Here is a 17,073-nt window from a genome sequence, read left to right on the forward strand (position 1 = left end):
CTTGATTTAAACCGGGCCATATATTTAAACACACCCCGCCCATTTTTTATTCGTGCACTGTGGCAAATTATGGGGTGCGTCAATGGCGTTGCCATTGGAATCCCAAATTTATTCAGTTGCTGTGATGAGCTACATTTTGCCATGGAAACAGTCTATTAGTTATGGACAGATGTATGAGAAAATGAAAAAGCCCATCCAACGTGTGTAGGCCAACTCAATGCAGAGGCCTATTCAATTCAGCCCTGTCTGCGCGCATGTTGTTTTTTATTAAATCAATGACGCCCTCACGTGGCCAGAATAGAAATTAAAACATTTGCAACACTGACACTTGAACGCACACCTGTCAGGCTATCAGATAACGTGATGTATTATAGCGATTATAAATAACACCCGTTATCCTGGCCTTTTTCAGTGTCTTGTACGCGGAGAGGCACTGTAGACCATCATACCCATCATGCATCACTATTCTTCCATTGGATATAATGGTAGGAGGGTCAAGAGATTCTTCTGTGCAAAACAAATTCAAGGCTAATGTAAATCATTTAGGATATTGTCAATTAAAATCTAAACTTGAACTTGCTTTCCAAATAAACAGCTAGACTTATATGGACCATTACCATTCAAGAGGGTCTTAATGGGTCACAAAACTTTTTTGTCGACGATTTTAGTGGCATTGTACTGTATCCACGTGTGGTTGTACTGTGTTTAAAATGGTCAAATAAATCAAGTAAAATAACAAATTAGGCTACTGAATAGATACCCATATTGGGCAATATGGAATTGGTGTCCATCACTAAAATCTCTGAGCATCTGGTGCATATCTTACTGATCAATGCATAAAATATTTTTAGACCTTTATCCGTTCTATCCATTCTATTTCTATTTTTCTTGCACTGTCTATGACAGGACAAAAACCCAAGATTGGGATTGGTTGACAGGCCTATCAGTAGCATCGTCCTTACCGCCCACTTCCGCCCCCTAGAGTTCTTCAAGACTAGTACACTCTTCGTTGTTTATGTTTTTAACAGCAACACATTTGGACTTTGAAAGGCTGGTAAATCACATTTACTACATTCCTTAAATTCTTTACATTGTATTTAGGCACTTTCAGTCGTTAGCTGACGTTTGCTAGCCGTCTGAATCTTTGATCCAGCACCAGCTCACTTTGCGCGCAGTTTTCGCAGAATCCAAAGACATTGGAGTGACTGACTTGTTGGCTGACATTAGCTGTAGCTGGCTACAGTAGTACTGTAACGTTAGCTAGCTCGTGGTCCTAGTTGCTAGCCAGCCCATCACAGCTCAACAAGCTAGGGTATTTCGCAATAAGTACATTGATTTTCTCATGGATAAAAAAAATAAATATAATTGTATTATTAACTGTAATTATTTTCGTATTTTTCTTGTGGCACACACTGATGGATGGGAATGTGTGTTTTTGATTCCAGGTGTCTGTTAGGCTTGGATAGCCTGAACCACAAGTACCCGGCCAAAAAATAAAGATGTGTTTTGAGTGACATTGCACAATACTGCTCAGAATGAACAGCGAGGAAGAGTTCTACGATGCTGAGACAGGTGGATGCATGCTTTAGAAATGTGATAAAAAGTACATTAGCTAATTGGTGGGAGACTAATCGCTATGTGTTTATAATAGCAGACGCCCGTGACTGTCTAAGGGAGACTTCTTAGTGTGAGTGACCCTTTTTTCTTGTATTTCTCAGGTCTCGAATCAGATGAGGACTCTTGTGAGGTCAATTTTGAAGATGCCCAAGTGTATGACAGCAAGCATTCATCCAATGCCAGCACACCTCAGGCAAATGGAGTGTGGGAGCGCAGGTGAGGTTGCAAAGGAAAGATCTATGTCCTGTAGCATCACAGTTTGCATGTGTATTCAGTGTCCATCGTTTTTCATGTCTTTGTGTTGGTCTTTATTACAGGAAAACCCTGCCTGCTCCAATGATCTCCAGATGTGACTACAGTGTATGGGGCATACTAAAGAAATGCATTGGCATGGTGAGGATGTCTCCAACACTTCTATGCCCCCAAAACCATCCACTATACAGACGCACAAACAGAAATCATAACAAAGCTACAAATTGGATGACATTCTGTTTTACCCACATCTTACAGAGGAGTTCATACAAACGCTTTAGGGTAAATGTAATAAACAAGCTATTATCTATTAATAACTCTATTCATTTGTTCTTTGCTGCGTTTACACAGGAGCTGTCCAAGATAACGATGCCCATCGTGTTCAACGAGCCCCTGAGTTTCCTCCAGAGAATGTCAGAGTACATGGAACACACTCACCTCATCCACAAAGCCTGCACCCTGTCAGACTCCATAGACCGCATGCAGGTAAAGAAAACAGATGGGATACACTGACACCCTCCCCTCAACAAGGCCTATAGTTGTACCTGCTCTTACGGGGCTTCACACAATGACAGACTTTGTTTTCTCCTGTGTTATCTCTATCAGGTGGTAGCTGCTTTTGCAGTTTCTTCTGTGGCATCTCAATGGGACAGAACTGGAAAGCCATTTAATCCGTTGCTGGGGGAGACCTATGAACTCACACGGTACAGTTAGCATTTTTCATACTGTACCTCTTTTTCTGGAAACCTTTTTGAGATTTGTATTGATTTCAGAGGACAGTTTAAATAAGTCGAATCTCTTTGGATAATCGATTTACTGAGGTGTCGAGTATGCTCTTTTTAACATGCTCTTCTCCGTCTTAGTGAGGACGAGGGGTACAGGTTGATCTCAGAACAAGTCAGCCACCATCCACCTATCAGTGCCTTCCATGCCCAGTCTCTGAAGCAGGAGTTTGAGTTCCACGGCTCCATCTACCCCAAACTCAAGTTCTGGGGCAAGAGCGTGGAGGCGGAGCCTAAAGGCACCATGACACTGGAGCTGCTCAAGTGAGTGACTGCGTGTAAGAAAGCGTATGCAGTATGTACGTTGACATCTGTGTGTACTAAGCACACAATACAGACTCTCACATCAACCGCTAGTGACGTAATAACAACTTGTTTTGTTGCAGACGTAAAGAGGCGTTTACATGGACAAACCCTCTCTGCTGTGTACATAACATCATCATGGGCAAACTCTGGATTGAGCAATACGGAACTGTGGAAATAGTCAACCACAAGTAAGACAGCAAATGCCAAACCTTGATTCAGAACAAACGTTTATTATGATTTATTTGATTGAATTTACTATAAATAAATGAATATTCTCCCTCCCGCCTCTTCTGATTGGTCAGCACGGGGGACAGGTGTGTGTTGAACTTCAAGCCATGCGGCATGTTTGGGAATGAGCTGCACAAAGTGGAGGGCTACATTCAGGATAAGAGGTGAGAGAATAGAGTAATGAGCCCACAATTAGGAATTTGTTAAGTCATAGTAATACACTACCTTTCAAAAGTTTGGGGACACTTAGAAATGTTCTTGTTTTTGAAAGAAAATATCTTTTTTTTTTTCATTAAAATAACATCAAATTGATCAGAAATACAGTGTAGACATTGTTAATGTTGTTAATGACTATTTTAGCTGGAAATAGTCATTAATAGTTAATGGAATATCTGCATCGGCGTACCGAGGCCCATTATAAGCAACCATCACTAATGTGTTCCAATGACACGTTGTGTTAGCTAATCCAAGTTTATCATTTTAAAAGGCTAATTGATCATTAGAAAACCCTTTTGCAATTATGTTAGCATAGCTGAAAACTGTTGTGCTGATTACAGACGCCTCACAAGTCCTCAACTGGCAGCTTCATTAAATAGTACCCGCAAAACACCAGTCTCAACGTCAACAGTGGAGAGGCGATTCCAGGATGTTGGCCTTCCAGGCAGAGTCCCTCTGTCCAGTGTCTGTGTTCTTTTTCCCATCTTAATCTTTTCTTTTTATTGGCCAGTCTGAGATATGGCTTTTTCTTTGCAACTCTGCCTAGAAGGCCAGCATCCCAGCATGTTTTGCGGGTACTATTTCAATGAAGCTGCCAGTTGAGGACTTGTGAGGCGTCTGTTTCTCAAACAAGACATTTTAATGTATTTGTCCTCTTGCTCAGTTGTTTCAGAAGAAAGTTATTTGTTTCTAGACATTTTGAGTCTGCAATCGAACCCAAAAATGCTGATTCTCCAGATACTCAACTAGTCTAAAGAAGGCCAGTGTTATTGCTTCTTTAATCAGAACAACAGTTTTCAGCTGGTCTAACATAATTGCAAAAGGGTTTTCTAATGATCAATTATCCTTTTAAAATGATAAACTTGGATTAGTTAACACAATGTAGCGTTAGAACACAGGAGTGATGGTTGCTGATAATGGGCCTCTGTAAGCCTATGTAGATATTCCTTAGAAAATCTGCCGTTTCCAGCTACAATAGTCATTTACAACATTAACAATGTCTACTCTACACTTCTGATCAATTTGATGTTATTTTAATAGACAGAAAATGTGCTTTTCTTTCAAGAACAAGAACATGTCTAAGTGACCCAAACTTTTAAACGGCAGTGTGTGTCGTCTGTTATGCATTCTGTCAGCATTGACGTACAATAACGACTGGATGTTTTAAGTTGTATCTCACTGTTTCGTGTGGTTGTTCCTAAATGAACTGTGGTTGCATTGTTTTGGGAACAGTAAGAAGAAGCGACGTGTGCTGTATGGGAAGTGGACAGAGTGTATGTACAGTGTGGCGCCTAAGGTGTATGAAGCCAACAAGAAGAAGGCCGAAAAGGGAGATGCTAAGAAAAATAAACCGGTGAGCACTCAGAAGTGATTTGTCCAAGAACCGGCCCAATGGCAACAACAAAAAAGGTGAAATAATTTTCCTAAAATTGTGTTTCTTCCTTTCACATAAACATGCAGTGGCTTTAGGTGAAGGCATTGTAAGTACTGTAGGCATAGTGTGCTAGAGCAGTTCTAGTTATGACTGTTCTATTAGTGTATTATGGTAGATGGCTCTTTATGTTGCTTTAAAGTTTGTGTAAATGCAACTGTCTGTAGTTTATAGTAGACTAATGTGCATAGTCTTGTATGTAGGAGCAAAGTGCTGGAAAACAGGAGACTGAAGATATGCCTGGGGTTCAAGAGACCGTCTCTGTGATAACAGGAAGTGCCTTACTGTGGAGTATAACCCCACGACCTGCACATTCTGAAGAGGTAATACACACACACACACACACACACACACACACACACACACACACACACACACACACACACACACACACACACACACACACACACACACACACACACACACACACACACACACACACACACACACACACACACACACACACACACACACACACACACACAGGGAGCCATTAGGGATATGGTGTTTCTTACTGTTTCTCCTGTGTACCTAGTTAACCCTGACTCTCATACTTGGTCTCTCTGGTATAGATGTATAACTTCACCAGCTTCACCATGACACTGAATGAGCTGGAGCCTGGTATGGAGAGGCTGTTGGCACCCACAGACTGCCGTCTACGACCTGACATCAGAGCAATGGAGAATGGAGACCTGGGTAATGACTCACATTGAAACACAGACGCGCGCACACACACTATTCGATAACAACATTCAAGATGAATCGATAACCAAACAAAATGGAGCACATTGGTTTGTATATTGCAGACACAGCAAGTGTAGAGAAGGACAGGCTAGAGGAAAAACAGAGAGCTGCACGCAAGGAATGTTCCAAGGATGAAGAAGAGTGGTCAACCAGGTGTGTTCGCTATGCAACAATAATAAGAATACGTATGCCCTGAAATGTGAATGTGTTTTCATGTTAATGGAATCCAATTTTGATTCAATCATTTCCCTGAAACAAATTCCTGTACCATTTCTTTTGAACTTCACAGGTGGTTTCGGTTGGGAACAAACCCTCACACAGGAGCCCAGGACTGGCTGTACACAGGGGGATATTTTGATAGAAATTACACAGACTGTCCCAACCTTTACTGATGGGGCAGGAGGAACAACGAAGGGTTTCCATCACCACCCGTAGTGGACTGATGTTTGTCCAATGATCCCGTTCGTTCTCAGCCTTAGAATGTCAGGCAGCTGAGCCCACAATTTTATTACAGTTTTCCCAACCTAGACAAACCTCTCTCGCAATACAACAATGGAATCAAGAAGCGAATATGTATGTGACAAACATGATTTACTTCCCATTTTGCAAGTGACAAAGGGAACATTTGAGCATTGTGAAAGACTTCAAATCGAGGCTAAGATAAGAGAATATTCAGTCTTCCTAAATGGCCTGGGCCTCCTGGTTAATTAACTGTAAGAATCCCACTCATCTCTGATGGTTTTATTTATGGTACCCAAAAGGCTTTCTAAGACCACATCCGATAATGTGACATCTGTGGTGGTGGCCATTGTTCAGCAGTGGAATAATGTACTATAGCTCTGCTCGACATACACTATCATGTTGAGCTAGATTGGAAGGAGGAGTTTGTACAATACTCACTGTACAAACACAGTTACATTCAAAGATCAGGCGTCATTCACACAACTTTTATTCATAAGTTGTGTGTGAGTGTTAAGAGTTTTATTTGAGATGTTTCTAAAACATGATGTGCACATTGTTCATGTTCGTTCTTAAATATTCAGGATTTGAACGTGTTGTTTTGTGACTAGAAGTCTAGAACTGAAAGCTGCTTAATGACCATGTTTATACTAACTTAGTAAACTAAGTGTTATTTGTAAATGATTGTTATGGCATTGAAAACTGTAAAAAATGCAGATGATAATTTGGTGTGTGTGTGCGTGTGCGTGTGTGCATGGTCACCTAAACAATTATTTACACAAACGAAAGCCATACAACACTTGAAAGATTGTTTTTCCAAATCGCATCCCGCCTTTTCATTACGTAAAGCTCTGGTATTGATCACAGCAACATGAAATAAAATGGAGCACCTTTTAAATGTCAGCCATCGTAAATCTATGCAAACAAACATGACCATGTTTCTCTATCTACTGCACAACTAGGAGACATAGAATGTGAAAATAAACAAACATCACTTATGGGCCTCCCTCATTGGTATCTGACTGTTGAAGATTCTGTGCTGAACATACAGTACTTCTAGATTTGGAGAGGGTGTCATACTCCAATGGGATAGCACTAGTTATCTCTTAACACTACCATCTGAGTATGCTTCCAGTCCTGTGCACAGAATGATGGTATCTGACCTGCTTCCCCCACCCTCACATCTTCACAACACTTATGTTTTGTTACCCTTAATAAAAAATGTTTTATGTAGAAGTAGGCTACGTTTGGCATGTTTCTAACAGTGTATCCCCTCAGATATTGATTGGTATCATTAATTAGCTGTCAGGGTTATGGTGCACAGTGGAACACTCAAAGGTCTGGTTACATATACTGTATATACGTACAAAAGTAGATGGACACCACTTCAAATGAGTGGATTCGGCTGTTTCAGCCACACCCGTTGCTGACAGTTGTATAAAATTGAGCACACAGCCATGCAATCTCAGTAGACAAACATTGGCAGTAGAATGGCCTTACTGAAGAGCTCAGTGACTCAACGTGGCACCGTCATTCGTTAGACTTCTGCCCTGCTTGAGCTGCCTCGGTCAACTGTAAGTGCTGTTATTATGAAGTGGAAACTTCTAGGAGGAACAATGGCTCAGCCTCAAAGTGGTGGGCCACACAAGCTCACAAAACGGTACTGCCTTGTGCTGAAGCGCATCTGTGCTTGGTTGTAACACTCACTACCAAGTTCCAAACTGCCTCTTGAAGCATTGTCAGCACAATAACTGTTCGTCAGGGGCTTCAAGAAATGGGTGACCATGGCCGAGCAGCCGCACAAGCCTAAGATCACCATGCGCAATGCCAAGTGTCGGCTGGATTGTTGTAAAGCTTGCCGCCCATTGGATTCTGGAGCAGTGCAAACCACCATTATTTAACCAGGTAGACCAGTTGGCCCTCAAACCATCATGGTCACCTAATAATCCCCAGTTTACAATTGGCTCATTAATCCCCCTCCTCTCCCCTGTAACTATTCCCCAGGTCGTTGCTGCAAATGAGAACATGTTCTCAGTCAACTTACCTGGTAAAATAACGGATAAATAAAATAAATTTAAAAAATGTGTTTTCTGGAGTGATGAATCTCGCTTCACCATCTACCAATCTGACGGACTAATCTGGGTTTGGCGGATACCAGGAAAACACTCCCTGTCTGAATGCAAAGTGCCAACTGTAAAGTTTGGTAGAGGAATAATGGTCTAGGGTTGTTTTTCATGGTTCGGGCTAGGCCCCTTAGTTCCAGTGAAGGGAAATCTTAATGCTACAGCATATAATGACATTCCAGACTATTCTGTGCTTCCAACTTTGTGGCAACAAAGCCCCCATGCACAATGGTTTGTCGAGATTGGTGTGAAAGAACTTGACATCGAACGCCTTTGGGATGAATTGGAACGCCGACTGCGAGCCAGGCCCAATCACCCAACATTAGTGCCCGACCTCACTAATGCTCTTGGCTGAATGGAACCAAGTTCCCACAGCAATGTTCCCACATCTCGTGGAAAGCCTTCCCAGAAGAGTGGAGGCTATTATAGCAGAAAAGGGGGACCAACTCCATATCAATGGCCATGTTTTTGGAATGAGATGTTCGACGAGCCACATACTTTTGGCCATGTGTAGTCTTAACATTCTGTATACTCCCCTTGTCCTAAGGGTAAAAAATGACCAGCCTTCACTAAACCCCTCAAATAAAGCAGCTTAATTGAATTGTAAACCCCAAATCTATTTTGCATGAAGGAACAATCTGTCATTCATCACAAACTTGGTGAATATCTGGGTTTTTCCTCTTCACAATGCACAATCAGTGGACACCACTCATTTTTTATTACAACACACCTGTCATAATTGTTTTCTTTACTAAAGTAGAGGTTTATTATTATTATTGCTAAAGGTACTGCATAGGTGTAAACACATTTGTAGCATTATTTACCCTTAAGACAACACTAGGGAGTTTTTCCTCTACACCTGCATTGCTTGCTGTTTGGGGTTTTAGGCTGGGTTTCTGTACAACACTTTGTGACATCAGCTGATGTAAAAGGGCTTTATAAATACATTTGATTGATTGATTGAAATGTATACATGTCAGTCCTAGTCAATGTACTGGCACATATACTGTTGTTTCTGTTGTTTTCCTGCACTTGTACAGAGCTTTTGCGAATTATTACACACATCTATCGCCAGGTTCCAGAAACACGCCTTACTCTACTATATTGTGATGTTCTTACTGTACACTGGTCATTTGCAAAGAAGCAACATTTCTGAAATAAAGTATCAGGACCCATAATTGAGAATTTTGTGTTTGTTATTGATGTCAAAAGAAGATGTCATTTTCATTTCACTTTTGAATATACAGTCTAGAAAATGTGAATGTACAGTAAAATAAAGTTATATTCTATATCTGGCTGAACAGCACAAAATATATATGTTGTGTCGTTTAAAGGTGTAACATTGACGCATGTTCTAACCAATCACAGCCATGCAATGGTAGTAGTCAGCCAATCGCAATAATGTTTTCAGAAAAGTTTTGTTTCACCCTCCTGTCAGATTGTTTCTGCTCTAGTAGCTGAACGTTCCTCTAGCAGCAGGATATTATGCTGGCAGCACGATCACAGATTGTCCTTCTTCAAAATAAAGATTTCCTGCAAAGACATGCTAAACTTTGGAACCAGTTTTTTTTGTACTCTAGTGGAGTACAACTGTTTTTCACATAATTGGAACCACCTTTGAAAAAATAAATGGATAATTTGACATATTTTATTTTTTATATTGTATTATTTATGCCAGCATTTCTTTTGAAAGTTTACACAAATGCTGGTATGTTGAAAGGCTATATTTAAAGAAATACACTTTCAATCAAATACAAATATGTTTTTGGAACTACTCAACAGTCTGATAAACCTAAATTGGTCTCTTGTGCTCGGCAGCAGGTTTAATACAGAGTGTTGGGGACTCCTTACTCCACCCACTCCATTTACTGTAATGCAATACACATTGTGTGGGATACTTATTGGCCTGTAGAGAAAAAAACGTTACTACCTGTCTCAGCCAAAGTAGGGTGGAAAATACTCAGTAGGGTGTCCCATGTACAGTCTATTACAGTTTATGGCATTGGGTCTATGTGGTGGAGGTGGAGAACGGTGTTGTTGGATATGTACGACACAGTCCCCCCCAAAGAAACTACACATATTTGGTCAGTAGAGACCCCAGTGAAACGTTTTTTTCTCTACAAGCCGATATGTATCCCATGTGCAGTCTATTACAGTGAAATTCATTGGGGGGCTGTGTGAAAAGCCAGCAGCAGGCCGTGTGACACATCCCCCTCAAAATCAACCATATTTGGTTCTTAGAGACCCAACTGAGTGTTTTCCAACCCACTTTAGCTGAGTGTCAACAATGTAATATTTCATTGGTCTTATTTTTTAATTAACATTTTTTTTGTATTCGTTTTTATAAATTACCCGTTGGATTTTCTTGTTGGCACAATTACAAGTGGCTATTGATTAGAATTCAATACCTTTTGATTGAGTTATCCTCATTGCAATGTTTTGAAATGCAGAGATTTATTTTGAAGGTTTCCTCATTACCACAACAACGTGATGTTCTCGTTTGTGCTGGTGGCATAATGCTAATAGTCTCAAGTAGCTACTGGTGCAATCTGATTCCAAGGCCATCTCGCATCTTCGATCTCAAAGTAAAATGTAAGTTGTTGTTATATTTATTGCCTCTATTAGCTAAGAGAGTAGCTACGTTTTGAATTCAGGATAATAATGCATTTTAAGGTTCGGTTGCTCCATCGTTTACATAGGTAGCTAAATTCGGTAACGTCGTTAGCTGACTCACTGGGTAACGTTAGCTAATGGAGTAACGGTAGGCTTTCGTAACGGTTAGCTAGCTGTAAACTGCAAGCCAACGTTTGTCACCGTTTGTCATAATCTCGCTCCTATTTGCACAACGCCAGATCATCATCATGTCGGGAGCTCTGTTTCCCAGTCTGGTGTCGGGGTCCCGCGGCTCCTCTAGCAAATTCCTGGTTGAGTTTCGGGCCGGGAAGATGACCATGAAGGGTAGCACGGTGACTCCAGACAAGCGCAAGGGACAAGTCTATGTTCAGCAAACCGACGACTCCCTCATTCATTTCTGTTGGAAGGATCGGACCTCTGGAAACGTGGACGATGTCAGTGGCACTTTTCTGTTGGTGCTGAAACTGCACCACCATATTCTCTCTCTCTTTCTCTCTCTCTGTCCTTTGTGTTGTCATGGCTAACTAACCCCTGTGATGAATATGGTTGTCCCTGTTCAGGACCTGATCATCTTCCCAGATGATTGTGAGTTCAAGAGAGTGAACCAGTGCACAACTGGTCGGGTGTTTGTGCTGAAGTTCAAGGCTGGCTCCAAGAGGCTGTTCTTCTGGATGCAGGTGTGTAATGACCATTTAAAGATACTAACGTTACGTAATCCACACCCCTGCCTCTTTTGTTTATTTCATATCCCTCTGCCTCCTTTGCATATTTCTCTGCAGAGGAAGGTAATGTTATCAGCAGCTGATTGTATGAGAAAATAAGTTCCTGATGTAATACACTTATTTCTATTTCCCTGTTGTAGGAGCCCAAAACTGAAAAGGATGAGGAGTACTGTCGTAAAGTGAATGAGTATCTGAACAACCCTCCCATGCCTGGGGCCCTTGGCAGTGGAGGCAACAGCGGGCATGAACTGTCTGCTCTGGGGGGTAAGGATTAAGGAAGGGTGCACGGCACAGTGCACACACTCACAAACAGAGAGCAAAGGTACTGTGGCATGTTGACACAGGAAGATGACAATTGTTTTTAGCAGTGCATTCTCAGAATACACTCAGCCTCTCCTTTGTGCATGATGCGTTGATCCGTTCTGAACATTTTGCATTCTTCCTCCTGTCCTAGGTGAGGGTGGACTGCAGAGTCTGCTCGGTAACATGAGTCACAACCAGCTCATGCAGCTCATTGGACCAACTGGACTAGGTGGTCTTGGTAAGTCTTGGCAATCTGCAAAGTACTCTGTACAGTAATATTTTTACCCCACGTACAGTGCCTTGCGAAAGTATTCGGCCCCCTTGAACTTTGCGACCTTTTGCCACATTTCAGGCTTCAAACAAAGATATAAAACTGTATTTTTTTTGTGAAGAATCAACAACAAGTGGGACACAATCATGAAGTGGAACGACATTTATTGGATATTTCAAACTTTTTTAACAAATCAAAAACTGAAAAATTGGGCGTGCAAAATTATTCAGCCCCCTTAAGTTAATACTTTGTAGCGCCACCTTTTGCTGCGATTACAGCTGTAAGTCGCTTGGGGTATGTCTATCAGTTTTGCACATCGAGAGACTGAAACATTTTCCCATTCCTCCTTGCAAAACAGCTCGTGCTCAGTGAGGTTGGATGGAGAGCATTTGTGAACGGCAATTTTCAGTTCTTTCCACAGATTCTCGATTGGATTCAGGTCTGGACTTTGACTTGGCCATTCTAACACCTGGATGTTTATTTTTGAACCATTCCATTGTAGATTTTGCTTTATGTTTTGGATCATTGTCTTGTTGGAAGACAAATCTCCGTCCCAGTCTCAGGTCTTTTGCAGACTCCATCAGGTTTTCTTCCAGAATGGTCCTGTATTTGGCTCCATCCATCTTCCCATCAATTTTAACCATCTTCCCTGTCCCTGCTGAAGAAAAGCAGGCCCAAACCATGATGCTGCCACCACCATGTTTGACAGTGGGGATGGTGTGTTCAGGGTGATGAGCTGTGTTGCTTTTACGCCAAACATAACGTTTTGCATTGTTGCCAAAAAGTTCAATTTTGGTTTCATCTGACCAGAGCACCTTCTTCCACATGTTTGGTGTGTCTCCCAGGTGGCTTGTGGCAAACTTTAAACAACACTTTTTATGGATATCTTTAAGAAATGGCTTTCTTCTTGCCACTCTTCCATAAAGGCCAGATTTGTGCAATATACGACTGATTGTTGTCCTATGGACAGTGTCCCACCTCAGCTGTAGATCTCTGCTGTTCATCCAGAGTGATCATGGGCCTCTTGGCTGCATCTCTGATCAGTCTTCTCCTTGTATGAGCTGAAAGTTTAGAGGGACGGCCAGGTCTTGGTAATTTGCAGTGGTCTGATACTCCTTCCATTTCAATATTATCGCTTGCACAGTGCTCCTTGGGATGTTTAAAGCGTGGGAAATATTTTTGTATCCAAATCCGGCTTTAAACTTCTTCACAACAGTATCTCGGACCTGCCTGGTGTGTTCCTTGTTCTTCATGATGCTCTCTGCGCTTTTAACGGACCTCTGAGACTATCACAGTGCAGGTGCATTTATACGGAGACTTGATTACACACAGGTGGATTGTATTTATCATCATTAGTCATTTAGGTCAACATTGGATCATTCAGAGATCCTCACTGAACTTCTGGAGAGAGTTTGCTGCACTGAAAGTAAAGGGGCTGAATAATTTTGCACGCCCAATTTTTCAGTTTTTGATTTGTTAAAAAAGTTTGAAATATCCAATAAATGTCATTCCACTTCATGATTATGTCCCACTTGTTGTTGATTCTTCACAAAAAAATACAGTTTTATATCTTTATGTTTGAATCCTGAAATGCGGCAAAAGGTCGCAAAGTTCAAGGGGGCCGAATACTTTCGCAAGGCACTGTAGCAATGTGCTTACAACAGCTGGATTGACTAAGAATGTGTTTTGGACTGGAGTACCTGACTATTGGGTTGTCATTAATTGCAACGCATTTGAATATGTCCTCCTGTCTGTCTGTAGGAGGTCTTGGGGCCCTGGCTGGACCAGGCCTGGCCAGTCTGCTCAGTAGTGGAGGCCCTGCAGCCGGCAACTCCTCTTCAAGGTACTACAAGCCTACGGAGTCACTTCACTAATACATTCAATCTTTTTGTACATTTATGCACTTTCTCTCCAGCTCAGACTACACATTTACTACTTATTAACCAGCTTTTACAGATGGCTTATTCTACATTTATTACAATGTAGTTGCTCTCTTTCTGGTCCCTCTCAGTCCATCTCAATCTCCTGCTGTCACCCCCACCTCTACCTCTGCTGCCACCCGGCTGGGCTCCTCCCAGGTGCCAACCACACCCATCACCCCGTCTGCCACCAGTGCAGCGTCACCCATGGCCTCACCCACCATCCCGGTTGCCCCCTCCATCGCAGCCGGGGCAGCCAGCCCCACCCAGCCCATCCAGCTGAGTGACCTGCAGAGTATCCTAGCAACCATGAACGTACCTGCGGCTGGGCAGGGAGGTGAGGGATTAAACATATAAATTATAGCTCAGCGCACAACGGCTTAGAACAGAAAGAGCCATTAAGAGTCTTTTGAATCATTTTACAGGGGAAATAAGGAACTTTAGTCATGCTGTTACCAGTTGAATAAAAAACCTCGCAGCAGTAGATCCATGATCTAGCCCTCCGTATGTGTCTGTCTGTATGAAATATGAATGACTGATTGTTCTCGCTACAGTGGACCTGGCCAGTGTTGTGACCCCTGAGATCATGGCTCCTATTCTGGCCAATGCTGAGGTCCAGGAGAGGCTGCTGCCCTTTCTGCCGACAGGAGAGTCCCTGCCTCAGAGCACTGACGAGCTCCACAACACACTCACCTCTCCACAGTTTCAGCAGGTATATAACACACTGCTCAGTGTGTTGAGCAGTGCTCTCTTTCTGTGTAGAGTACGCTAGAGCACCAGTTGTCAGACTGTGTGGCAGTGTTCTCTCAGTACACGATTAGTATGGATAGACGTGATCTTGGTTGCTTTTCTTTTAGCTACCGCTTGAGTGACACATTTGGCCTACTACTGTGTGTACGATGTAAAGCAGGGATTATTCTTTCTGTAGGCCATGAGTCTGTTCAGCAGCGCCCTGGCGTCGGGGCAGTTGGGGCCTTTGATGAACCAGTTTGGTCTGCCAACAGAAGCTGTGGACGCAGCTAACAAAGGAGGTCAGTGTCCTGTATCTGCGTACAATGCATGAACGTAAACACAGGGGCCTTTGTACGTTCCATTGTTTAAAGAGAACACAAGCATGCAGTCTCCTGCCTGTGCAGACATTCCTACTTAACATTGACATTAGTGTCAACAATGTTTAAGGATTTCCATAACATCATTAAGGTCATTTCCCTCTTTTGTATCATGAGTGAAATTGAACTTTCCTCTCTTCCAGACGTTGAGGCTTTTGCTAAAGCCATGGAGACAGACAGCAAGTCTGACCATGAGGATGACGCTAAAGACAAAAAGGATGAAGATATGAGTTTGGATTAGGACCCTCTGTTAGTTCTGTTTAACTTAATGTATTTTATTTCAATGATTTACTGGTTGTGGTGATGTTGTTCAGAGCACTGAAGCTGTGGACCATTTACCTCTGTACATGTACTCAGAATAGAGATATTTAAAAAAAGAAAAGGGCATGTAAGACAGCCAAGGCTCTATTCAATCTCTCATGCTTCAGCGACACATCGAATAGAGCTCCTAACCTCTCCTGTTCAATTATGACATTATTTATGTACATCCCCAGAGCTTGATTCAACACATGAAATGTTTTCCCTGATATGTTGCGAACCAGATTACTGCGGCTGGTTAGGACTGGTAGACCAGTGACAGCTGCATGTGCCAATCTGTGACCTGTAGCTTCCTGACAAATAAAATAAAAACTCCAGTCACATGGTCAGAAAAAAACATTTGATAATTTAACATTACTTTTACAAAATTGACACCATCCATAAAGCACAACATTTTCACATTCTAAACAAATGACATGAGGTAATTTAAGCATACATTTGCAAAAACGGAGACCAATTCACACCACAGCAGAAATGAGCAATTCTCCATGTTACTGTACAAAACGTTTTCTCCAAGATCACACACAGATTCACATAACAGTAGGTCTGTCCAGATACTAAGATACATTAAGCAGTCTGCAATTTTCCATGATTTTCACAGATGCGGTGGAACACTCAACAGCAACAAGACAAGTGAAAGAGGGAATAACATCTGGATAGGACAGATCATTATTAAACTGTGGTTTTAGGCACTTCTTACTGTATGTTGAGTGGCGTGAACCAACACTGATAAAAATAAATATGAGAAATACTGTAAAATAGCTAAATAAATGTAACTTTAGGACATTTCACACACAAATAACTGCTTTCTACCTGCACTCATTCCAGAGATCTCCTTTTGTTTGTTTGCTAAATCCCATTTATTTCAAAGATATTTCCTGAGAACTTAAAAATATGACAACTGGCTCGTGGATGATCCAGCACATTGAACAATAGGGTAAGAATACTTATTGCAAATCCTCTCCCTGGATGTTGACAGAACAGCAACCAAGTAATGATAGGAAGTTTGATTTAACAACCGTCACAGAAGAAAAGTCATTTGTGGTCTAGATCGCCACTGCCAACACGTTTCCAGCCAGCAAATAGGCAGTGGTTTGCACAGTGAGTGTGGATTTAAAGTGTACAAAATTAAGTTAAAAGCAGCTACAGTGCCAACCCAAGAAGGTAAATACAAAAACATCCAAGCTGTACAAAATCACAAGTTCTAAACAAATGATACAATGGAATGACAGATGCTTCTACAGTATAGTATAAAGTGGCACTCTGGCCAGCCCACAACTCCCTCCCTCAATAACACAAACAATCATATTGAGACTTTAAGACCAATGATTGATGTGTAATTTTCACAGCAAGTGAAGAAATACTCATTTCAACAAGCTAGCGAGTGCGCACACACATGTAAATTGGGCCTATGTTTCATGAGATGAAATAAAAGATCCCAGTAATTTTCCATATGCACAAAAAGCTTATTTCTCTCCACATTCGTGCACACATTTGTTTACATCCCTGTTAGTGAGCATTTCCACTTTACCAAGATAATCCATCCACCTGACAGGTTTGGCATGTCAAGAAGATGACAAAAGAGCATAATCATTACACAGGGGCACCTTGTGCTGGGGACAATAAAAGGCCACTAAA

At 41.8% G+C, this 17,073-nt stretch overlaps 2 protein-coding genes across 2 annotated transcripts; both read left to right on the forward strand.

The window, feature by feature from the left end:
- Positions 1 to 953: 953 nt before the first annotated feature.
- Positions 954 to 7,275, forward strand: LOC124045119 (oxysterol-binding protein-related protein 2-like). The gene is made up of 14 exons (XM_046364359.1): positions 954 to 1,054; positions 1,446 to 1,572; positions 1,719 to 1,833; positions 1,935 to 2,010; positions 2,221 to 2,355; positions 2,476 to 2,573; positions 2,733 to 2,915; positions 3,038 to 3,145; positions 3,260 to 3,349; positions 4,635 to 4,755; positions 5,037 to 5,156; positions 5,406 to 5,529; positions 5,640 to 5,730; positions 5,867 to 7,275. The coding sequence occupies exons 2-14, from the start codon at positions 1,536 to 1,538 to the stop codon at positions 5,967 to 5,969; spliced, it is 1,401 nt and encodes a 466-aa protein (XP_046220315.1). The 5' UTR covers positions 954 to 1,054; positions 1,446 to 1,535; the 3' UTR covers positions 5,970 to 7,275.
- A 3,352-nt stretch (positions 7,276 to 10,627) lies between these two features.
- LOC124045944 (proteasomal ubiquitin receptor ADRM1-like) lies at positions 10,628 to 16,890 on the forward strand. The gene is made up of 10 exons (XM_046365781.1): positions 10,628 to 10,751; positions 11,012 to 11,227; positions 11,354 to 11,470; positions 11,656 to 11,779; positions 11,970 to 12,056; positions 13,851 to 13,932; positions 14,101 to 14,345; positions 14,563 to 14,720; positions 14,937 to 15,039; positions 15,261 to 16,890. The coding sequence occupies exons 2-10, from the start codon at positions 11,021 to 11,023 to the stop codon at positions 15,356 to 15,358; spliced, it is 1,221 nt and encodes a 406-aa protein (XP_046221737.1). The 5' UTR covers positions 10,628 to 10,751; positions 11,012 to 11,020; the 3' UTR covers positions 15,359 to 16,890.
- Positions 16,891 to 17,073: the final 183 nt, after the last annotated feature.

This window comes from Oncorhynchus gorbuscha, linkage group LG10, assembly GCF_021184085.1.
Source record: "Oncorhynchus gorbuscha isolate QuinsamMale2020 ecotype Even-year linkage group LG10, OgorEven_v1.0, whole genome shotgun sequence".
NCBI lineage: Eukaryota > Metazoa > Chordata > Actinopteri > Salmoniformes > Salmonidae > Oncorhynchus > Oncorhynchus gorbuscha.

Excerpts from the sequence above, each read along its gene's own strand:
- LOC124045119 (XM_046364359.1), top strand. The coding sequence starts at position 1,536 with ATGAACAGCGAGGAAGAGTTCTACGATGCTGAGACAG. Across the intron at positions 2,011-2,220 it reads TAAAGAAATGCATTGGCATG|GAGCTGTCCAAGATAACGAT; the intron begins GTGAGGATGTCT and ends GCGTTTACACAG. Across the intron at positions 5,731-5,866 it reads GAAGAAGAGTGGTCAACCAG|GTGGTTTCGGTTGGGAACAA; the intron begins GTGTGTTCGCTA and ends TGAACTTCACAG.
- LOC124045944 (XM_046365781.1), top strand. The coding sequence starts at position 11,021 with ATGTCGGGAGCTCTGTTTCCCAGTCTGGTGTCGGGGTCCCGCGGCTCC. Across the intron at positions 11,780-11,969 it reads TGAACTGTCTGCTCTGGGGG|GTGAGGGTGGACTGCAGAGT; the intron begins GTAAGGATTAAG and ends CTCCTGTCCTAG. Across the intron at positions 15,040-15,260 it reads GGACGCAGCTAACAAAGGAG|ACGTTGAGGCTTTTGCTAAA; the intron begins GTCAGTGTCCTG and ends CCTCTCTTCCAG.